Source organism: Diabrotica virgifera, chromosome 2 (assembly GCF_917563875.1).
Source record: "Diabrotica virgifera virgifera chromosome 2, PGI_DIABVI_V3a".
Lineage (NCBI taxonomy): Eukaryota > Metazoa > Arthropoda > Insecta > Coleoptera > Chrysomelidae > Diabrotica > Diabrotica virgifera.
In genome coordinates this window covers 107,479,195-107,504,323 of record NC_065444.1, presented here as the reverse complement: position 1 = coordinate 107,504,323, position 25,129 = coordinate 107,479,195, and the positions used below count along the sequence as shown (strand labels likewise).

At 33.1% G+C, this 25,129-nt stretch overlaps 1 protein-coding gene across 1 annotated transcript; it reads right to left on the bottom strand.

Annotated features, from left to right (window-relative positions):
- Window positions 1–1,583: 1,583 nt before the first annotated feature.
- Window positions 1,584–24,960, bottom strand: LOC114334690 (uncharacterized). Its single transcript, XM_028284791.2, has 5 exons — window positions 24,740–24,960; window positions 24,514–24,676; window positions 24,393–24,455; window positions 3,826–3,961; window positions 1,584–2,316 (listed from the first exon to the last, which is right to left on the bottom strand). The coding sequence occupies exons 1-5, from the start codon at window positions 24,863–24,865 to the stop codon at window positions 1,662–1,664; spliced, it is 1,143 nt and encodes a 380-aa protein (XP_028140592.1). The 5' UTR covers window positions 24,866–24,960; the 3' UTR covers window positions 1,584–1,661.
- Window positions 24,961–25,129: the final 169 nt, after the last annotated feature.

Here is a 25,129-nt window from a genome sequence, read left to right as displayed (position 1 = left end):
CGTATTGTTTAATTTTATTTTTGATATATTCTTCTGAAAATTCTATATCTATGTCCCTAATTATACCCTGTCTATGGAGTATAAACTTCGGAACGTAAACATCTAAATTGTTGTTTGTAAACAATGAGCAAGTTTTTTGATTTATTAAAAAATTGGCTGATTGATAATCTTTAAATTTAATTCTAATTCTATTCTTGCCTATTGAATCAATACTAGTAATTTTGTTATCTAAATTCGAAAAATTAGAGATATAATGTCGCCAATTTTGATAGCATTAATCTGACCTTTAAAGTTCGGAGTGTTATTTTCTATATATATATATGGAAAGGTCCTACGTCACTGCTCTGATATAGGAAATGTTCTCTTATATTGTCTGTAGAAATATCAGATTTATTACTTACAGTTTCTCCTTTATTTTTTGATTTACCGTCCCATGTGTTATTTATATTGATGTTACTTTTCTCTATATTATCATCTTGATCCATCCTGTTAATATCTGGAGGTTTATCTGGAGGTCTCCCTGCATAGTCCATATTAAATTTTTACGTTTTTAATAACTGAACACTTTGTCACTTCCAATTATTGACGTCTCCAAACGGAAACCCCAAATGGGGTAAAATAAATTCAAATACAATTAACTTCTAGGTTTTTCTTGGTCACGGGGAATAAAAAACTATTAAGGATGTAATATATCGAGTTTTACAAGCCCAAAATATATTATTTCACTATTTAAATAGTAATTTTCAGGAGCTGTTTTTTATATGACTCTAATTGACGTCTATCATGGAAATACTTATTTTCAACAAAACAACTACCAACAGTAAAAGTAAATTTTTCTTGATGGACAGGTATACTTTTCAACAATTAATTCAAAATTTCAAATTGTTGTCGATAGAACACTCTGATTAAAAAGATATCGAATTTTGACCGTTGAGTTGATACAAATTTGATTTAAAAAATTGATTTCGGGCACGTATTGATATTCAAAATCGTCGGTCACTTCAAGCTTGTTTCTGAGAGAATGGTTCATTCTACACAAAAAATGCTAATAAACATGTTTGTTCAAAATTATATTAGCTACATTTCTTGTTTGAAACATTTTTTCCTATAAAAAATTCCGTAAAAATTATATTATTGGTAAATCGATGTATTCCACCTCTGCGAGGGAGGGGAGACTTATTGCATGACAATTTTTCGTCTAGCACAGACATTGCATTAAAAGATCGAGTGGGGATGTGCAATCGCATAATATAAAAATAGCTTTATCATCACCATCATTGGCTTAAAACCACTGTGGTCCTTAGCCTGATAAAGAATCAGCTTCCATTCCTTTGCCTTGATTTTCAAATTCGCACTCGTAACAACTCATAAGTCGTCTTCCACCTGGTCCTTAAATCATATTCTGGACCTGGCTCTTCTTCTCACTCCATCCGGTCTTTGGTTATAAATGTGTTTCGTTGACTCCATCTTGTTCATTCTCTCTGAGTGGCCTAACCACCGTAGCCTGTTTATTTTGCTAAAAATAGCTTTATACACATTTCTATTTTTGGTCAATAAAAAGAAGGTGATGACAAAAAGAACAGTTTACTTATGCATTTCTTTTATTAAATTAACTAAAAAAGTACTAAAAATAATTTATTATCTTTTAGTCAAAACCGTAACTAATATTTTTTCTCAGATCTTACATAAATTTCCCTTCTATCTTCCCGACTTCGTCGCCTAGGATAAAAGTCCCTTTTCTTTCTTTCCCTACTTCTTCGTTCATGTCTTCTTTTATGATCTTTATCTCTATCTCTACTCCTTCGGCTATATTTATCGCGATAAGAGCTCCCATTGGAAGATTTATAACCACTTCTTGCTTCATTACTTAATCCATCACAATTATACATATGCGACTCATGCTTTTCATCATCATTTTCTATCTTAATCGGTAATTCTACACTGTAATCATACGTTACATTAACGCTAACATTACCGTTAATTGAATTTTCAATTTCGTATGGATCAAGTCCATAATCATATACTACCCTACTATCAATGTGCGGAAATTGCTCATACTTTTCAGCCTTCTCTAATAATTCCTGTTGTCTTTTACGCTCAATTGCCTCTTCTTCTTTTTGCTTTTCAATTAAATAATCCTTGTACATATCTGTTTGATTTTGAATAACTTCCCTCATAACTTCTATATAACTTTTGTTGCGGCTGGTATGTACAGATTTATATTTAACTGGGCGTCGTTTGGCATCACGTTGTTTTTTTAATGCCTCCTCTTCAGTGGGTGTTGTATCTTCTTTTCTGTTTGATTCTTTAATGCTCCTAAAAATTATAGTGATGTAAACATGTGAAATCAGGATTTTTCTTTAATTATTAGCAAAAATTTAAAGAAATATGAATGTTATAAAACTATGAGAAGTTATTTAGTGGTATAGTTCTTCCATTATATATTTGCACATACATGAAATTTATTCACGAATTACTTTTTATACTAGGTCCCTTTTTTTACTCACAGAAACTAGTAACACAAAATTAAACTGCTTGTCCATAGAAACCACAATAAGTTAAACAAGGAAAAACAATACGGCATGTTTACTAAACATTGTTGACTTTTGGGGGAAGGAGCAACATGATATGGATTTAAATATAGGACAAGACAGCTCAATGGTAAAATGAGAAAAATATTCAGTATAGGGTTAACGAAGTAAGATATTTGGGAAATATATTTGGAATAGAAGGAGTGAGTCCTGACTATGATAAATTTCAGCCATAAAAAATTTAAAAAAAACTATCAAATAAAGAACTTCAAAGTATTCTTGGAATGATAATTTATTTAAGGTTATATGTATAAGTTATATTCCTCATCTCTCAAGTATTTCGGCTTTGCTAAAGGAACTTCTAAACTAAAAGACAATGTCATGTTCTCCTGGACAAACTTACAATCCCATATATACCTAACAATTACACTTTTATAAAAAAGAACTTTTTATAATACCACGTTTTTATTATTTATAGGACACAATATAAAAAAAGTATTATAAACACAATTATTATTTTTAAGTCAAAATGTTCATTTTAAAAACAAAAAAGGAAACCCAATACTGGGAATCGAACCCCAGCCTCCTGGGTGAAAGCCAGATATCCTATTTACTAGACCAGTGGTTTTCAATGTTTTTGAGCCATGTACCACCAAAATGCTTATAATTATTTTTGGTACCATGTAACTGAAGTATGTATGGAGGTAGGTAATTTAATTAACTACAAATATGCTGGATTTTGGCTGTGGTTTCGCGTTTTGTGTACCACCGCACCTAATGAAATGTACCACCAGTGGTACATGTACCATAGATTGAGAACCCCTGCACTAGACCATATTGGATGTTAGGTATGGAGATAAATACTTGGCATATAAGTTCTAGTGCAACAGTATTAAAATAACTATGATTTTTTGGAATAAAACTCAATACATCCATGTAAAGGCTGTTGAATATTGCATTGTCATTGCTATTCTGAAAATTTCACAGCCCTAGCTAGTCGGGAAATATGTTTAAAATCGACTACAAGATTTTTCGGACAAAGTGATAAAGAGACAGAAAAAAAACATATATCTAAAAACGTTTTAAAAATTAAAACTGGTTAGTTCACACTCTGTGTTAAAATAATTGATCAAACTTAGGAGATAGTAATTTAAACTGATGTTAGTCAAAATGTACTATGCTGTTGCTTACTACAAACACAGTTTACACACTAGTCACAGTTTAGCCAAATTGAAAAGAAGTATCTAGCCAACTTTTTGCATATATAAATATTTAGAAACTTTCTAATACTTACATACTAATTTCTTCTGGTACTGGTGGACCTTGTGTACTTTGTACACAATAATCATAAATTGCTAACCTTTCATCAGGTGAATATGTTGATAGAAGTCTATCACTCGTTTTTGGATCTGCATCAATTTGATTCCACACTAATAAAAAACAGTATAACTATAAAAAATGAGCCCAAAATACATTCAGAGTTATTGTAGCAAGAAATAAAATAAATATGAATTTGAGATCATTTATTTGTTCCTTGTAGTAGCTTAAATCTTTTGATCTTTTCTTTTAATTTTAATTACTTGTAATTTATTTCATAAAGTTGTTATTCAAAACACCCAGAATGAAAAATCTATATGATAGACACAATGAATATAAAACAAATAACAGAAAAAGATTTTTTACCATGACCAACAATCTAGACTTCCCATAACAATTTTTTCAAAAACAATAGTTGGCAAAACAGTAGACTATTTTTTCAGTTTTTTTTTTAACTTTTTCAACACTGGACTAACCTATAGGTACCTACATTTTTCTCTAATTGAATCATGGTTTAAAAATATTTTTTTTGTTATTCAATTATATAAGTAACATACAGTGTTCAGTATTGAATATTTTTAAGGTGGTGCAAGCTACAAGAAGAAAATCAACAATGCACACATCATCTACTGATCTAAGCGCCAGTTACAACTTGTTAATAAATAAAATTTCTTTTTGTAACTCAAAATGAAGCGAATAACTCAATATCTTCTACTAGATTTACTATAAAATGGTGTGGCCTGAATTCTACCAGTATCAACCTCCCTGTTGCACCCATGCCTAAATTTTTTTTGAGCTCTAAATTTATCGTGTTGTTAAAGGACATGTCTTTAACTAGACGAGGCAACAAAGCATTAAACCTAGGAATTTTGTGCAGTAAGATGAATCTCTATGCAACATTTTGCATTCGATTCGTGAGAGTGTCAGGCAATTTTGTGAACTAAATTGATCTCCGGCAAAAATTTTTGTGGACTCAGGAAATATTGACGGAAATGAGTTCAATTTTTATACTTGGGGGTTTTGGAGGTCACTGAACACGAATTTCATGACGGCGATGGTCTCCGAGATACCTGGTGCCCAAAGTGGAACTCGTCGCCTGGGACGTCGCACGGGACGATCGAATAATTCGCGAAATAAAGATTTGATCGAAAAATTGAAAAACACTTGTTCAATATTTTTCAAAAATCTATCGAATGACACTAAACACGACCACCCCACTCCACCCCCTGGAGGTGGGGTGGGGGTAACTTTAAAATCTTAAATAGAAACCACATTTGTTATTGCAGATTTGAATTGCTTACGTAAAAGTAAGCAACTCTTATTCGAGACATTTTTTAGAATTGTAGATAGATGGCGCTATAATAGGAAAAAAAACGATTTTTTCGTGACACCACAGGTACATTGTAGAAACGGAAATATCTCGAGAAATACACTTCCCAACAAAAAACCAAAAAATACGTCTTTTATATATTTTTAAGAACCTATCGAATAGCATAAAACACGACCCTCCACTCCAATCCCTGGAGGTGGGGTGGGGTGTAACTTTAAAATCTTAAATAGGAGCCCCCATTTTTTTATTGCAGATTTCGATTCCTTACGTAAAAATAAGTAACCTTAAAGGCTGATTCTCATTAGACGTGCAAGGAACCGGCAAGGCACGTGCTCGGCAAAGATTGTTTCGAAAAGAACGTCGCATGCCTGGCACGCATAGTGTGAATTACATCCTGTGCAGTGCATAAGATTCTATGTAAAATGTATCTTGCCGAGCCGATGCCTTACCCATGCCGAGCACTTGCCTTGCGTTATAATGAGAATCAGCCTTTATTCGAGACATTTTTTCGAATTATGGATAGATGGCGCTATAATCGGAAAAACACTATTTATTAGCGCCATCTATTAACAATTCTAAAAAATGTTTCGAATAAATATTACTTATTTTTTCATGAGGAATCCAAATCTGCAATAAAACATGGGGGATTCCCATTTAAGATTTTAAAGTTAACCCCCACCCCACCTCCAGGAGGTGGAGTGGAGAGTCGTGTTTGATGTTATTCGATAGGTTCTTGAAAAATATTAAATACGTATTTTTTGGTATTTTATTCGGAAGTGTATCTATTTCTCGAGATATTAGACCATTTCTATAATTCACCTATGGTATCACGATAAATCGTTTTTTCCGATTATAGCGCCATCTATCCACAATTCGAAAAAATTTCTCGAATAGAAGTTGCTTATTTTTACATAATCCAAATCTGTAATAACAAATGGGCGTTTCCGTTTAAGAACCAGAGCGGTTGTCAAGATGGCGGGCGATGAAGACGCACGTTCAGTTGATGGAGATAATTTTTCAATTTATTATAAATGTTGCATAAAGAAAGAGTGCAAAATAGTAGTGTGCAAATGGTGTTACAATGTGTTCCTCCCAAGCTGCGCAAAAAGAGGTGGTTTAGAAGTTTGTGAGAAGAACCTGACAAAATGCTGTGAAAAAACTGAACAGAACCTTAATGAAGTAGAAGCACCAGAAGACGGCCAAAATCTATTAAAGGTAGAAAATAAGTTGCTAAAACGACTGATTACTGAGATGGAAGATAAAAATGGTATTCTAAAAGAAAACAATAGATTATTGTTGCAAAGAATCAACTTTTTAGAAAAAAATGTAACTGTAAAAACCACTGATCAAAAAACTGTAAACAGTAATTATCAACAAAGTGAGAAAAAAAGTGAAAGTGAACCAACAACAAGTGAACCCACTTTGATGTCGACACAGAACATGCTGCCTACACAAACAGTAGATAAAACATACAGTCAGATGGTAGCAAGCAGTAGATCATTTGCACCAAAACAGTTGACAGCTGACAACGTCAACAACAAATCTAATAAAAATAAACCAAAAGGAAAAACCTTTAATTTGGAGAGTAATGGAGTAAATGATGAAGTGCAAAATGATAATGAGTCATGTGAAAATAGTGGATTTGTAGAAATGGTAAACAGACGAAGGGAAAAATGGAAAACAAAAAGAAATATTGGTACTGCAGAGATAAGTCTAGATGAAAATAACAGAGGTTTCCTGGGAGAACAGAGTAAGGTATGGTTATACTTGTACAGAATTAGAAGAACTTCCACAGAAGATGATATTTATAAATTCCTAAAGGAGAAACGTGGTATGGAAGAAACTATCATCACAGTAAAAGAATTGCCTAGCCAGGAACATATGTTAAAGCGTTTCGTAGTATCTGCTCCTTTTAACCACAAGGACAAGAAGTATCAACCTGACTTCTGGCCAGCTGGTGTAGGGGTAAAAAGATTTCACATGAACAGGTATAAAGATTTATTTGACAATAGAGGTGGAAATTTTTAAAAGTAAAAGCAAGCGAGTGTGATGAGGTCATAAAACCAAATGCTGTAGATGACCTTCCATTTAAAAAAGATGCTGCATCCAAGTGTCAAGAGCCTGATGGTGGTGCAAAACACAAGAATAAACTAAAGCTATTTCACATAAATATACATTCAATGAGGAATAAAACAAATGAATTTGAAATGTTCCTAGCTGACAAAAATTGTGACATTGTTTGTGTAACAGAGCATTGGCACACAAATGGAGAGATTGAAGCCTTACATATAACCGACTATAGACTGGCTGCAGCTAGTTGCCGAGACAGCATAGGGGGAGGTTCAGCTATTTTTCTTAAATCCATGTATGATTTTAAATTAATAAATGAAGTAAATGCCATGACTGTTGTAAAATGCGTGGAAATATGTTGTATTTTCTTAAAAACATCTAAATTATATGTAATTTCAGTTTACAGGAAACCATCTGCTTCTTTGGATATTTTTCTGGAAATAATGGAGCAAGCATTGACTATAGTTCATGGTAAAGGTAATCTATTAGTTGTGGGGGACTTCAATGTGAATTTTCTGTCTACGACTCGAGAATGTGTTGAAGTATGTAGCTTGTTTTCCTCTTTTGGACTATCCCAGTTGGTCTTTGAACCTACAAGGGGGAATAATTGTCTGGACAATATATTTCTGAGTTTGGATCATCATGACTGTAATCTGGAGGTTGTTGAGACTGCACTCTCTGATCATTGTGGCCAGCTTCTGGATTTTCTTGTGCCTACTAGTGGTAATCATCCAGCACTTGTTAGATCTGTTTTTAGACCAATTACACAAAAGGGTAAATGTTCTTTTTTCTCATATGTTGAAGGTTTAAAATGGGAGTTTCTAAAAGATTCTGACTTGTCTGCTGAAGCTAAATTCTTTGCATTTCATAATAAATTAAGTAAGGCTTTCTTACACTCTTTTAAAAACGTAGAGATCAAAGTCGACTAATAAACTGGTTCAACGATGATTTGAAGTCCATGAGGGAAACACTCTACTTACTAAAGGAGCAGTATGATGAGTTTCCTACATTGGCTCAGAAAACTCTATTAGCAAATCACAAAAAATATTACAAATTAGCAATAAAATCTGCTAAACAAAAGGCCAATGATAACCTTATTTCAACTGCATCCAATCCAGTTAAGTGTATGTGGGATATCATCAATGAACACAGAAACAAGTCTAAAAGTAAGTTAGAAACAAAAATTACACCTAATGAATTTAATGACTTCTTCACTAATGTCGCCTGTAACTTGCAAACCCAGATTCAACCCTCCTTTTTCAATCCCTTGGATTTTAATGTCACCATGTTTGGGGAAGAATTTTTCTTCCAAGATGTTTCTCTCGTTGAAACCAGAGACATTTTAACAAATATGGCGAACAAGAAAAGTAGAGACTACTTTGGATTCTCGGTTAACATAATAAAAGGAGTGAAACATCTCATTGCTGGTCCATTAACAACACTTATAAATCACTGCTTTAAGGAAAGCATCTTTCCTGATCTGCTCAAAAAAGCAGTGGTGGTACCGATCTATAAAAAGGGTGACAATGACGACCCATCCAATTATAGGCCAATATCACTCCTTCCTATAATATCAAAGGTATTTGAGAAATGTATGGCAGCAATGATTATTAAGTACTTTGAATCCAAAAATTTGTTCACAAATAGTCAGTTTGGTTTTAGGAGGGGTCTAAATACGACAAAAGCCATCATGGACTTAGTGATGAAGATTCAAGAGGCTTTTGAGCAGAGTTGCTATCTGTCGGCTACATTTTGTGACCTGAGCAAAGCTTTTGATTGTGTTTCACATGAACTGCTTCTCAGGAAATTGGAGAGATATGGGTTTGGAGATAGTAGCATTGCAATGATCTGAGTGTCGGCAGACACTGTCATGAGCAATTTGTGAGGTCGGCGGAGAGAGCTATAAATATTGGATTACCTCAAGGCTCAATATTGGGACCACTTTTGTTTCTAATTTATATTAATGATCTTCCACAGATGGACCTTACCAGTTCATTTACTCTTTTTGCTGATGATACTACTATTACCTGCAAAGATTGGGATTGTAAGGCAGCAATAGAGGCATCAAAGCAAGCACAAGATAATGCAGAACAATGGTTTGCAGCAAATATGTTGCTTCTAAACATCAATAAAACCCAGTCTTTGATTTTTTCAACAAGACAGCTTCCATCCGGAGATGCAGACAAACAAATAAAATTTTTGGGAGTTTACTTGGATGCAGGATTATGTTGGAAGGCTCATACACGGTCCCTTGTTGCTAAGTTAGGAACTACAACTTTTCTGATTAGAAGACTTTCTGAGTGTGTATCTCAGTTCACTTTACAACAGGCCTATTTTGCACTGTGTCATTCACATATCAGCTATGCAATTTTGGCATGGGGTCACAGTGCTGGAGCCAAAGATGTCTTTCGTATTCAGAGAAGAATAGTAAGGATAATTGCTGGCCTGTCCTATCAGAAAGAATGTCGGCAAGCATTTGTTGCACTGCACATACTGACTCTGCCTTCGCTATTTATTCTGGAGAGTCTTGTTCATGTGAAACAAAATATAGATTGTCATCAAAGACATGAGGATGTACACCAATATGAAACCAGAAATAAGCATGCCTTAATACTGCCCTACACCAGGCTCCAAAGAAGTAGAGACGGACCAAACTCATATGGTTTAACATTCTACAACAAGTTGCCTACTGAAATTACTGAATTGCCAACTTTACAATTTAGAAAACAACTAAAGAATTTTCTCATGGGCCAAGCATTTTACAGCAGTGATGAATTTTTAAATTTTAACTTTAATGTTTGGAACTGGGTTGTGAATTGTTGAATTGTACTTTATTCTTAGGAACCCAGAAAGTGTCTGTCTTAATTGATGTGTGTATTATTTCATATTATGCCTTGTGTTTTTATACTTGTATTTTATATCTTGTGTTTTTATATTTGTATTTTATATCTGTGAACCAAAGTTGTATACTATTTTTCGACGTATGTAAGTACTTTTGTATATTGACATGAATAAATGACTTGACTTAAGATTTTAAAGTTACCCTCACCCCACCCCCAGGGGATGGAGTGGGGGGGTCGTCTTTAGTGTCATTCGATAGATTTTTGAAAAATATTAAACGCGTATTTTTCAGTTTTTCAATCCAATCTTCATTTTGCAATTATTCGATCGCCCCTCGAATTATTCGATCGTCCCAGGCGACGAGCTCCACCCTGAGAACCAGGTACCTCGGAGACCATCGCCGTCATGAAATTTGTGTTCACTGACTCCAAAACCCCCAAATATAAAAATTTAACTCATTTCCATCAATATTTCCTGAGTTCTAAATGTTTCATTTCCATCTCGTCGAGATGCACTTTGAAAATGCATTTTCTCACGCACACAAATGTTTGCCGGAGATCAATTTAGTTCACAAAATTGCCTGACACTCTCGAATTGAATGCAAAAAGTTGCATAACGATTCATCTTACTGCACAAAATTCCTGGGTTTTGTTCTTTTTAGGTCTCCGTTGCTTTGTCTAAATATGTTGAAAACTGGTGACAAAACAGTTTAGTCACAACGGTTTCCACTTACAGACCGATGACTCAACTCTGGAGTCAAATGCACCATATGACATAATTGATTCAGTATAGCTTAGGCCTTCAAGAAGTGTTATGTATTTTATATGTGGCAGTCAACCAGTTAACGCTACTTTAGTAACTATCAAACCGTTCTAAGAGGACATACAATATTTGAGCACAATAAAGATTTCATTTCAACTGGCATAGACCAGGGACTATCTCATTTTAAACAAAAACGGACATACAATATTTTGTCCTCTTAGACATCTATATTATGTTTTGTAGGGGCCACAATATTAAATTTTTTAAACAAACAAAATTTTCTGGAAATTTCATTTACACTTTGATCTTTTAAATTTCCCAGAAGTACTTAATATTTCATTATAAATTATTTGGCAGAATAAATCCTTAACAATAACCACAGTAACTTTTCAAAAGTCTTTTTGACCTTTAAAAATTGTTTAAATCTGATTTTGTAAAATCTGCTTGAAAGTGTAATTTGGAGTGAAAAATTATTGTAATGTTATACGTTACAATAGAACCCCAATTATCCGTGCACAAATTATCAGAGCCGCACATTATCCATTACAGAAAATGCATTTTTGAGGTTTTATCCAAATAGTTTCACTGTAAATTACTTGATGGAAATTCTATATACTGTGAGGGAGACGCATAATGCAACATCGATAGCAACAGTGCTTGGGGAATCCCCGGAAGTCATTTACTTATTATGTACCACTGCCTGTTACTTCGCATGGTTGGGATTTAGTTGTGCACTAGAGAAGAATCACTACTCCGCTATATTCTTAACCCTCTTTTGCCCAATATATCTCACAAGATATATGACTTTATAATTGATTTTTTAAATATTGAGGGCTTTTTCAATAGTTCAAACTTTAGTTGTCACAATCAGCTATTCTTTCTCTAGTCGGTTGGCTATCTTTGTTTGATTTAAACGGTTTCAAAGTATTATGTTGATTTAGTTTCTTGTTCTGTGAATGTGCGCCTTTTTTAAGCCATCAACACAAGAAGTATATTCAGGTTACCTACTGTTACTATTCTAATATTTTTTTTTTATAAAAACCCATTACAGTGACAATATTACATTTAAGTTTAATTATTCACAAGTTATAGGCACTAATAATTTCTGGTTTATTTGCAATATACTTTTATAAAATGTATCTTCCAGTACAAATTGCGCAGCATATGTGGGAGGGAGGGGGGAAATAATTTTAAATATGATTTTTGCTTAATTGAGCCCTAAAAGAATAAGATGTTAACCTTCCAATGACCAACCTTTTTTTGTTACACGGATGACCAAGGGGGGGGGGGGAATGACCCCAGGTCAAAAATGACAATCAACAAAAAAATGAAGTGTATGAAGTGTTTTTTTTGGCATGGACTTTATGTCATTCAGCCAGTCACAACATGAGTATTAGTGTCATGTGTAGTCTGTATGTTGAGTAAGTGTCTTGTTACTTTGCAAAGTTGACGTCATTAGCGTAAAACTACTTGAAATTACACATAATAGACGGTATTTTACTAAACATCAACTTCAGAATATATTTTTTATTCGTAAAATACAGTGGAACCCCGTTAACTCGGATTAATTGGGACCGCGGCCGATCCGGGTTATCGAAAATCCGGGTTAGCCGGAGAAAATGGTAAAAATTAATAAAATATGGTATGCTTACAGATAAACTCCGTTATAATTGTCACACAGACACTGGTAAACCACGTTCGCATTCCACACAAAACCACACATACAAAGCGTCGTCAAATGTCTCATTCTTAGCTTTATTAGCTTTGCACCGATTGTCCAAACTGTCTTTTGTTATCATTTTGAAAAAAAATTCTTCGATTTTAGTTCTATTTTTCTTCCAATCCGATACTGGAGATGTACCGACACCATAATTTAATGCTGCAAGATTCACCTTTATCAATTCTACTTAATGCTTCTAGTTTCTTTTCCATTGTCACTACAACATTTTTACGTTTTGTTGCCCTTATAGACAAAAGACACGCAAACACAAAATCTGAATAAATTTACGAACGATTACAAAACCGAAGCGAACAATACGACTTTACTACACACAATACCGTCTCTGATGTTATGTTATTTAATAACAATGATAACTAAGACCATTGTTAAAAAAAGAATTTTAATAGTCTTTTCTAAACAATGCTAAGAAAGTTTCAAATAAATAAAGGATAATACAGGTGTCTGTTTTCGATAACACCACAATGAATGTGGTGTGCCATGAGTCATTTTTACTATGGTAAATGTAGTTCAATCCGGTTCCATTATCTCTCAAATATTATATTACATAGAGTTGGTACAAAACCTCGTGAACCTTGAAAATGCGTATGTATAACCGAAATAAAATGAAGCAAAAAACATACGACTATTTTATTTGCTGCGAATTGCACGACAGGGTCCCATCTGCACCCTGATATTTTCAGTAATGTCGGATTCAATTGTTTCGTTCGTATATTGACGTCACCAAATGAATGAATTAGGTTCACGAGATTTTGTAACAGCAATACATTTTTATTGTTGAAATGTTTGTCTGATAAAAATCAGTCCGGGTTAGCCGGAGTTCCGGGTTATCGGGGGCCGACTTATCGGGGTTCCACTGTATAGGGAATTTTTTTATTTCAAAATATGAGGATATCTAGAATGATATTAAAGTCAAATAAAAAATAATGAGTTAAAAATTGAAAATACTTTTGAGTTTATTACAGAAAAACATACGCTGGGGTCACAATTTCCCCCACTTGGTCATCCGAAGGTTAAAAAGAAATTATCATGGGTTGAGGATTTCTTCTCTTGGTCAAAAGAGGGTAAACATATGACACATGTCGTTTTCAAAATGACAGAAATGCTTTTACAATATTGAACAATCATGAGATTTTAAACATAAGTGGAAAGATGAAAATGTTGCATCATTATCACAAATCTATAAAGTTGGTAAGTAAACAATATATAATTCTACAAAAGTGTATATCTAAGTCTGACTGTTAAAAACGTCTGCACAAAAATCATTGAAAGGATTGACTTTTGAACAACATTGCTTCATTATCACAAATCTATCAATTTGGCAAGTAACAATATGCCATATCAATAAATACAAAGTGAATCTATACAATTTTATAAACCAGTTTGACTCTTTTAAAGACATAATATCAATAAATACAAAGTGAATCTATACAATTTTATAACCCAGTTTGACTCTTTTACAGACATATCTACACGAAAATATTGAAAAGATCCATTTTTCAACAACTTGATGAAGCACTTTCCAACTAAGTGGTTTCTCAGAAAAGATCAGAGGGTGTAACAATCTCTGGGGCTATGTATGCTAAGCAAGCAGAGTTTTTTTCACAGATACTTGAAAATAAAAGAACCTTTCAAACTGATTCCCTGAAAATGAGAGTCAAGGCATAGGAAATGATGGGACTGTATCAATCAAAAATAGTAACTAATCAAGTGACTGAGAAAGCTGCTAATATTCTATTAGACTTGAACAACAAGAATCTTCGGAACTTGTTGATATTTTTAATTTGCACTGAATGTCAGAAGGTTGAACAATAAGTTAGTTTAAACATGAGATTTATTTTTTCTGTTACTTTTTATAGAGTAGGTATATATTAATATATGAAGGGTACAGGCAAAGAAGGTGATATGCCAAAATAGTAAGTTTCGAGAAAAATGGTTTTAAAGATTAAGACTATCTCCTGTTTATTATTTATACACTAACAAAAACTCCTTTATTTACTAAAGGGCCTAGCCGGGTAAGATGGTGAAAAGTGCCCCCAAGCCGATTCGAATTCCATATAGGCCACTTTTTAGCACATATAGAGGATATCACTTTCTGAAATTTTTAACCCCCTAGGTGGTCACGTGACCCCCCTAGAGCCTAATTAAGCTTTTTATGTTTTTATTTTTTATCTCAGCCGCATCGAGAGCTAGCCAAAAACTTTATTTAAAAAATTTGTAAGTTTAAAAAAGATCTATATGAAAAAATTTTTTTTTTAATTTTTGGCGGGAAATTCGAATTTTTAGAACAATTTTAAACTTTTAAATAAGTCTGAAAAAAAAACTAAGACACTCGTTTTTACGAAAATCAATTATAATGTGTATTTTTGCACAATCTTTCACCCTGAAATTTTTCAGATTTTTAAAATTGGTGAAACGTACCTTTAGAAATGAAAAACCGCATTTTTTCGCTTTTTTCGGGTATTTTTTGAAGAAAATCCAGTATTAAAAATCAGAAAAAAATTTTTGCGCATTTAGCATAATTTTTAGATTGTTCAATACCTTCTATGTAAATAATATATTCTTCATTCTTAACGATAAAATCATTAGTTTAAGAGATTTTTGAAGTTAAAACCGAAGGGATATAATGCATTACTCAAAAAAACTCTGCGTTTCATTTTAACTTCAGATATCTCGAAAACTAACGATTTTATCGTTACGAATTAAGAATATATTATTTTCATACAAAGTATTGGAGAATCGAAAAATTGCACTAAAATAGCAATTCCGCCAGTGACGTAGAATTTAGGAAGGGTCAACCAATCATTCTCCCCTGTCGTACGCCTCTGGTAGTAGCCTGAAACATTTGTTTAACATAATTTAGTAGGGTGTATAGTACCTACACTTGCTGCCAAATATGACAAGGATATGTCAAACAATCTTAAAGTACTGGGTACAAATATAATTTTTTAATTGATTAATAAAACACCTTGTAACTAGCCACATTTTATTTAAGTGATTTGGGTATTTGGTTATTGGATCTTAATCTTTTGAGCCCAAGAATCTACTATTAAAATATTTCTAATTATTAATGAAACACCCTGTATATTTATAAACGATATACATAATGAATACATTCTATAATAATATTATAGAACCCACTTAATAGTACGTATTAGTTATAACAGTATTTTAAAAAAGATATTTATTGAAGTTATTTACATAAGTGCAACAATATACATAATATTATAATACATAAATTGAATATACAGTCGACGCCGATGCTAGAAACTGTTACAAATCCTAGCCGGGACCAAGCCACTTGGACATTGTTCTATGTTATACTAGATGATGACGGAACACTATTTGGACACTATTGATTGAGCATTGGAGAGTTACGTCGAAATAATTGTTTGACCTCGTAATCTAAAATTTTTAACTTAATTTAATAACCTATGTTGAAAAAAGTTTTCCATTGCTAACATTAAAAAAAGTACTTACTTATATTTTTTGTAGGGAGCGAAATGGCCCTGTTGCAATAGTTTAATATCGTTTTTGCATTCAATCTTCATCACTGTCTTCATTTATAACAGGTATAACATTGGAATCAAATATGTTTGCTAGTATTTTTGCTGGATTTACAATTTTAGCTAGATATCTTGCATTTGATAAGTAGTAGATGATAGCGGCTACATGTGAGCAACATCCTATTGTTCTGGCACCATTTGCGCAATCGCAATAATGGCGTTTGATTCCACTGGTACCAATTGAATGAGGCTGATAGTGAATGTAACAGTTGTATGTTTAAGCCTTTATATGTCTCGAACGAACTTGAATTTTAATTATGTCTGCAGTTTCTTTCAAGAACTGTAGATCCACTTTATTATCTTCAGTAATTAACTCGGCCAAATATGAAATTGATTGTTTCAGTTGATATGTACCTGTGAAGAAAGTTATTAAATCTTGTTCTGTCATTTCGGGGAAATCTAAAACATCATTGGACTGGAGTGGTTGAAATAAAGTTTTCCGCCTACCCCATCTATTTTCTTCACATTCTTGAAGCAACGTATTCTCTAAACTTTTTATTTTGTTGATTTGTGCAATTATTTCGTTTTTACTTGAAACTTCGGAAACGTATCTCTTTCCAAATGTGTTTATCAAAAAACCCGCTATCTTACAATATAGAGCTGCGTTGGGAATCATCTTGTTATCGAACTGATTATGCAGAAGTTTATACTTTTGGCTTATTACACCATGTACAGTAGGGTGGAGCACAAATTTATTTTTTCGAATTTCATTTTCGCGGGGTGCGGAATTGATGCGTCTTCCATTTTCGAATGAAAAACTTAAATGACATTTTTTCGTATTTTCAGTCTAAAAAGTGCCCCACTGCGATTGAAATTTTAGAATTTCTTAATTTTTTTTTTAATTTGATAGAGTCAACGATGATGTTTTTTATTCACTTATTAGAGCTATTAGAACTATAATATGAGGAAAAAAAAATAAATAGTTAATATAAAATAAAAAATATAAATAGTTACAAATTGAAGAATAACATTAAAATCGCTATGAACTATAGTCTCTCTTAGTATCAAACTTAGGCATCAAAAGGCATGATTTGAGTTTATTCTTAATGAATCCGTCTCTCCTCTGTGACCCACAGACGGCAGCACTTGCTTCTATAACTAATTTGACACACCTTTCAGTGGATTGTGTGTGACACGGAATTTTTCTGATATTTCTCAGGATTTCATTTTCCACAAGCTGTGGCTCTATGATTGCCTGAGATATTATTTCGGTATTAATACTCTTCGTAAGTGGAGGTTCTGTCTTGGTTTTCCAATCTATCTGATCGATATAATCATCAGCATCCATATTTAAGGTAGGTACCTGGAAAATACGGAAGACTCCGATCTCTGATGTCTCTTTGATCTTCAATATTCGGCGGAGTGCAAGTTCTCTGACGTACTCTCTGTTGTCGGCTAACATTCCTAGTAGTATATTCTCTGAATGGCCAAAGAATGCATTTCTTTGTATAACTGGGTCAATAACATCCTTCAAATGGTTTGGCAAATAGCGCGACAGTTTTATTGTATCATGTAAATATTTGGCACCAAAAATACAAATTGGCTCAGTCTTGATCTTAAACCACATAGGAGCATACACCGTTAAAATAAATGTGCTTAATATGATTAGGTTTTCTGACGGACTTTAACTTAAGACGTATAATCTCAAAATCCGGTTCGCCATTGTCAACCATCTAGAGTGAACTAATTTACCAGGATTTCTTTTCGCAAAACTTGCATCACAATGTCCACTATTGATATACTGACATATTTGCAGTGGATATAGTTGATCGGTGCTTAACTCTTGTGTCGATTTGGTAATATCGGGCAACGCACATTGAATTGCATCGAACGGAACAACTGGTAATACTTCACAGTTAGTAACAGCCTTGCCAATGGGACCTATGAAACCTTTTGGTCCACTTGTTGTGCCATCTAGATGTTGAAAAAGATGACGCAACGTCAGTTCATTAGCGTGTAGTTGGCATATGAGCCATTGGAGTAGATGTTGAAACTTGATTTCCAATAAACGAATAACGCCACCTTTGATTCCTGTGTTAAGAGCAGTCCCATCACAATCAATAGCCATTATTTGATTTGCATCGATAGACTTGGAGGAAAGGAATGTCAGAAATAGAGTTACAAATCGTTTTGGCGTCACCAGTTTTCAAAGAAATATGGCCTAGTTATTCAGAGTCCGGTTCTTTCAATATGGTAATATGCTCCTCCTGAGTCACTCTTCTACGACCATCTTCGTGTATTAACGTTTTATCCGTTCTACCATCTTAAAATAATCCGATAGTGTCAGTATCAAAAATTGTAGGTTCATCTGAGATAGTAGCCCTAGCTTTAGAACTAGCTCTTCGAACTCTGCTTCGGTCTATAACCCGTGATGAATTGCTCTCTGTAATAAGACCAATGTCTTGTAAAGCTGCAGAAATTATTGCAGCACCAGCACGATCTGAAACCCCATAACGATCTAATGTTCTGGCAACAACCGGAAATGTGACATCAGTCATTGTGAGTGAAGTAGTGGAAATAAGAGATTGCGATTGGAAGTCCTCAATTTCATCATTTTTCTTTAATGTATCTGTCTGCTGAACATTCGATCGTGCCTTTGAAGTTGTAGGTGATTTAGAGGTACTAGAAATAGATTCCACCTCGATTTGCAAGGCTCTTTGTTCTTCACGTTGCTTTTGTTGGTGTAATCTATGTAAATTCATCTGATTTTTTTTGGTCGTTTCACGATCTAAACTGCCAATCATCATTTTACGGTCAGTTCCTTGGTCGATTAAGAAATTTCGTTCTGGTAGTGGAATTTTTCGGTTTCTAGGACAGTTGCAATCTGTGAACTCTAAACATTTGCAAGTAGCAATATCAAATAATTTCTTGCTATCCTCACCAAACTTGAACAGCTTCGCTTTGTAACCGTCTTCGTCCTTCCTGCCGTTATAAGGTTTCAATAATGTTTTATACTTATCGTGGTAAGCTATAATTCTAGATAATATTGTTTTGTGTTCTACGATTGCTATTGAAGCTTTGCGCCACATCTCCTCTACTCTTTCCGTCACAATTTCACTGATTTTCCGCACACAGTTTTTATACTGTCTTTTATAGTTTTGAGATACGAATATAAACAACTTCATTATATATTTAAACGTAGGTAAAACATTTTTGGGGAGCTCACTGCCAGAAACAAATATTGGACAAGATACTTCACTCAGAAGTAATGCCATAGTTGTTTATAACAACAGTAAACGAATTCACACAAAATTTGTCACAACACTAAACTTTGACGATTAAGCTTTGAGGCTACAGAAAACGGTACTAACCCAACCGATTATCGAAACAGTACTGAATAGATAGTGAGTGAATAATTAATACCTACTTAGAATTGAACTGTAGTGGGAGAGTGAAGGTCCACTCGTGTGACAGGTTATAACTGTTTCTTTGCACCGTTAGGTTGGGGGTTGGCCTGCAAATTCAAAATAGACCAATTTCAGTAGCGTCGGGGCAGTTATTCTAATAGAAATAGAAAGAAGTGTTATTGAAGTTTTCGGTTCGTATCCTAAAAGCGAATTGATACCGCATCCCGCGTATGTAAAAAGGCAAAAAATTTTTTTTTTATAATTTCAAAATTAAAATCACGTTGGGGCAGTTTTTAGAGTGAAAATATAAAACAATGACAATTAACTTTTCGAATCCTTTCCCACAGTAGCATCGATTCCGCACCCCGCGTTTGTGAAAATTGTTATTTCATTTTTCCCCATATAACAGCGCTCCACCCTAATGTACAGCTTCGACAACCCAACGAACCATTGTAACCATACGTGACTCATTGGCTTCTATACTTGTGAGTTGCTTCCTTTTTCCCTTTAATGCAGGCATCAGTGCTTGAAATTGAAGGTTTGACAGTTTTTGTATAACGTCGCGGAACCCTCTATCCAAAAAAAATTTATCTCCTTCCTGCAAAAGCGTTATCAATCCATTTGGGTCATTGAGAATACTCTCAAGAATTTTAGCATCGTTGTCAGTTGCATAGTACGGGCCGAGTATGTCTATGATGTAGCCATTGGTAGTGCAAATTGTAAAAGGTTTACACAGAGGAGCTTTTTTTTGTCCAGAGTATGATTTTCTTTGATATTCATTATTACTGCTTTTCTCGTGACGGAGATATGTGCCATCACATACGAGACCTAGCTGATCGCCCCGAATATCATACAATATTTTGGCAACCGGCGCGGTTTGGTCGATTAAATGTTGTCGATTAGCAGCTTGAATTCCAAAACGAGATGGCAAAACATCTTTCTCAAAAGAACTTAAAATCGATGCAGAAAAATCCGATACTTGTTGAGGGCGCTCAAGTCCAAGTACAGCTGCAATTGTGTTGTTTGAGTTTCCTGATCGTAATTTAAAAAGAAATACGACCAATGCTTGAATTATATTTCTCGATTCCGTATTTCTCAGTGACGTCATCATATCACGTAGCATAATAATATTTTCCCAAGTTAAGCCAGTAAAAATAAGTAAACGCTCTTCGGATAGAGAGCACTCGCCAATTTTGTCTGTTAGTTCTTTGTCTATATCAACTCTCAAGTTTTCAAGAAGCTTTATGACGTCTGATTTTTTAATTGAACTATAATGTGTATATACTTGAATATTATTTATTTCATCTTCAAAAAAGCGTTTTTTTATTAAATGGGTAGAACAACACCGGTTGCCATCAGGAATAAATATTTTCTTGGATGTAAAGACTTGTTTGCGAGCATTAAAGGGTACATTGACAATAATAGTTGATTTTCCACATAAGAAGCAATATTTATGTGTCGAAATAGGACGAGGAAATGGCAATTCTATACACTCTTCTTCTTCTTTAGGATACTCTTCAAGTACGAACTCTGAGACATTGCTAGAAGATTGTGACAAAGTAATCGGTCCTGAACCTTGACTATCAGTTTGTGTACTTTGTGAACATTGTTCTTGTTGCGATGAATCCTGTTGTTCCTTTGGTTTTGGGTTTAAAAATTGAAACGTTGTATAACAAGATTTGCAGATGTAATCACCGAGTGCACTATTTAGATTCAAAACTTGGTTTATTTGATTGGCTAAAGAATCAGACACAATGAATTTTTTATACGACGTAGCTTTTCTTTCATCGGCACCGCATTTGATGTACTTTTTGTATGATTTACCTTTACTAGTGCTATCAGACATTACTAACCTGAAATAAATAGATTAAAGTTAGTATTAGACTAAAAAATTAGCGCAAATTGAGATTCAATGAAAAATATTATATGAGACCATAAATTATATGCCACCTTATAAACTAATCAACATTTTTTTTCACTTACAATGTAAACAAACACACATTTTCATACAGGACTGCAATAAAGACAAGTCATTCTTTCGTAAAATTATTATAAAGAAAAATTATTTTACCAGTATTTTTTGTGAATGGATAAAACACGTAAACGACTGCTAAACGGCTTGGCTCCACAGACTCCAATTTGCTTTTTAACCACTTTTTGTTTTCAATATTTCAAGTGTCCAGATCTATTACTGAAATTAATTTAAATAAAAACACGAATTGAACTTATTTCAGTAAATGTTGCACAGTAAAAATGTTGAGAATTATTTTTATATAATCTGACTAAATGTCATTTTGGTGTCAATTTTATTCCACTGCTACCTAGATACATACGCGCATCATAGCCTACTGACTTGAGCGGTTGTCGATCCACAACCGGAATCAAGCAGTGTCGAGTGCAGTTATGTTTTGGATGGGTGACCACTTTTAATCTTTGGTATTACATATTTTAAAAATTTTTTTTTGAAAGTAGTAAGTATTAAAATTGGTCTAATGTTTAAACAAAATACAAATAAACTGTTTAGAATATATATATATATATATATATATATATATATATATATATATATATATATATATATATATATTTCGTTGAAATCATATAATAGAAATATAACTTCTTCAGAAAACTTCGCTCTCCTGAGATGTTGCTATATATTTTGTTTTGATGGATTATATCACGCTGTGAAACTAAGCTGAATACGCCGAAATAATGTAAAGGCTGAACTCTAGAGTTTCATGGGGGCTTTTTTGTAAACATAGCATTATAAGAAATATTTGAAAAATCGATTTTTGATATTTTATGGTATCTATTTGACTATTTGATTGACTCTTAAAATATTATGGTCAAGAGTCCTTTATGTTAAACACGTGAGAAAGTGTTTTCAGAATTTTCAGTGCATTTTATACGAAAAAAAAAAAATTGAAAAAATTAGTATTTGATTTTTTACAGCATCTACAAACAACCATCTAGTATCTTTACCTAATTCAGAGCAGCAGCACTTCGTGTTAAATTCGCAAAACATTTTTTTTCTGATTTTGTTAGGTTTTCTGAAAAAAAAAAACGCGAAAAAATGAGTTTTTTTATTTTTAAAGCTACTTTTCACCAATTTTAAAAACCTGAAAAAATTCAAGGTAAAATATTGTGCAAAAATACACATTATAATTTATTTTCGTGAGAACGAGTTTCTTAGTTTTTTATAGACTCATTTAAAATTTTCAAATCGTTCTAAAAATTCGAATTTCCCGCTAAAAGTAAAAAACTGTTCGACATATCCTTGTCATACTTGGCAGCAAGTGTAGGTACTATACACCCTACTAAATTATGTTAAACAAATGTTTCAGGCTACTACCAGAGGCGTACGACAGGGGAGAATGATTGGTTGACCCTTCCTAAATTCTACGTCACTGGCGGAATTGCTATTTTAGTGCAATTTTTCGATTCTCCAATACTTTGTATGAAAATAATGTATTCTTAATTCGTAACGATAAAATCGTTAGTTTTCGAGATATCTGAAGTTAAAATGAAACGCAGAGTTTTTTTGAGTAATGCATTATATCCCTTCGGTTTTAACTTCAAAAATCTCTTAAACTAATGATTTTATCGTTAAGAATGAAGAATATATTATTTACATAGAAGGTATTGAACAATCTAAAAATTATGCTAAATGCGCAAAATTTTTTTTCTGATTTTTAATACTGGATTTTCTTCAAAAAATACCCGAAAAAAGCGAAAAAATGCGGTTTTTCATTTCTAAAGGTACGTTTCACCAATTTTAAAAATCTGAAAAATTTCAGGGTGAAAGATTGTGCAAAAATACACATTATAATTGATTTTCGTAAAAACGAGTGTCTTAGTTTTTTTTTCAGACTTATTTAAAAGTTTAAAATTGTTCTAAAAATTCGAATTTCCCGCCAAAAATTAAAAAAAAAATTTTTTCATATAGATCTTTTTTAAACTTACAAATTTTTTAAATAAAGTTTTTGGCTAGCTCTCGATGCGGCTGAGATAAAAAATAAAAACATAAAAAGCTTAATTAGGCTCTAGGGGGGTCACGTGACCACCTAGGGGGTCAAAAATTTCAGAAAGTGATATCCTCTATATGTGCTAAAAAGTGGCCTATATGGAATTCGAATCGGCTTGGGGGCACTTTTCACCATCTTACCCGGCTAGGCCCTTTGCTGGAATTACAGGGATGGCATCAGTCTATGTGTACAACATGATATAGCACTTTTTTCGCCAGGACCACGTGGGCTCTCCACCTTCTTAGCACTAGGGAAATTAAAATTTGTTATTATTCCTGACTAAACAAGTTTATAGCGGTGATTGATTTATAGAATGGTAGTCGAGATCGCTGGCTCAAAGAGGGAACCAGAAACTCATTTTTTGCAAAAATTGACATAGTAGGTACCTTCTTTGCCTGTACCCTTCATATATGTATTATGTATACTTATGTGTATATATTTATCATGTATAACTGTATAAGAAATACCTAAATGTTCAGATAATCAGGGTTCTACTGTATCTTGTGCAAAAATACCATCTTAACTATTAGATGTATAAAATTTAACCAATAGGTATGATTTTATATACTTCAAGTGGTTAACAGGTAATCTATTCACATTAAAAATAATATGTGCTATGAGAAACTTACACCAATAATTTTTTAAATTGTCTAACCAATGTGCCAAACTGTATAAGCTTTATGCATGCTTTTTAATAATGACCTCGTTTTTCTGGTAAAAAAGGATATTTAAAAAAGGATATAAAGTGTTACTTTTATTTCAGTAACACACAATGAATGGCACATGGATAAATAGTAAGTCTGAAAAAAATAATAGTTGTTATCATTTGATAACAATGCATATTTAAACAATTAATGTAACAAACCTGATTTAAACTTTGAGTTTTGCCGCTGGGCTTCATTAAATATTTCCATTTTTTTAGATAGATCTGCAAAAAAATAATTAGAAAAATAACTAAATAATTAAACTACTACTATATTAATTACCTAATGAAATTAAAGACGAGGAAGGTTCTGGAGTTTCTGACAAGAAGTCTTCATTAGTTTTGTAACCAGCAGATATAAGGCTACATTTTTTGACATGTTCCTCAATTTTTTCAATTGGCATTATATGTTTTCTGTTTAAAGGGCAGCTAATACTATCAGAAGCCTAAAAAATAAACAGTACACTTGAGTACACTTACTGTAAATACAATAACCAAATTATACTTACATCCAGGACTGATTTGGCAGTCCATCCTAAGTAATTTAGAACTGAATCGATTTTATCTTTGGTTGAATTAATGTATTGGTTTAAACTATTCAACTGCTTTTTTCTCACTTCTATATTAAAACTCATAATTGATTAATATTTTCAACAAATTTCAATTAATTATTACGATTAAAAAATTAACGGCACTAGAAAATGTCACATTGACATTATGACATTTGAAAATGACAAATGAAATTTTACGTCAAATACTGAAATCTCTTCTTTTCGTTTAGCTTAGCGGTCTCCAACCACTCTCCAACATTTGCAAGAGCAGGTTGACATGTTTCACATGTGAATTTTCAAAACAAAATTCTTGAAATCTTGTAAGTATTCGTTGATATGAAATTTATC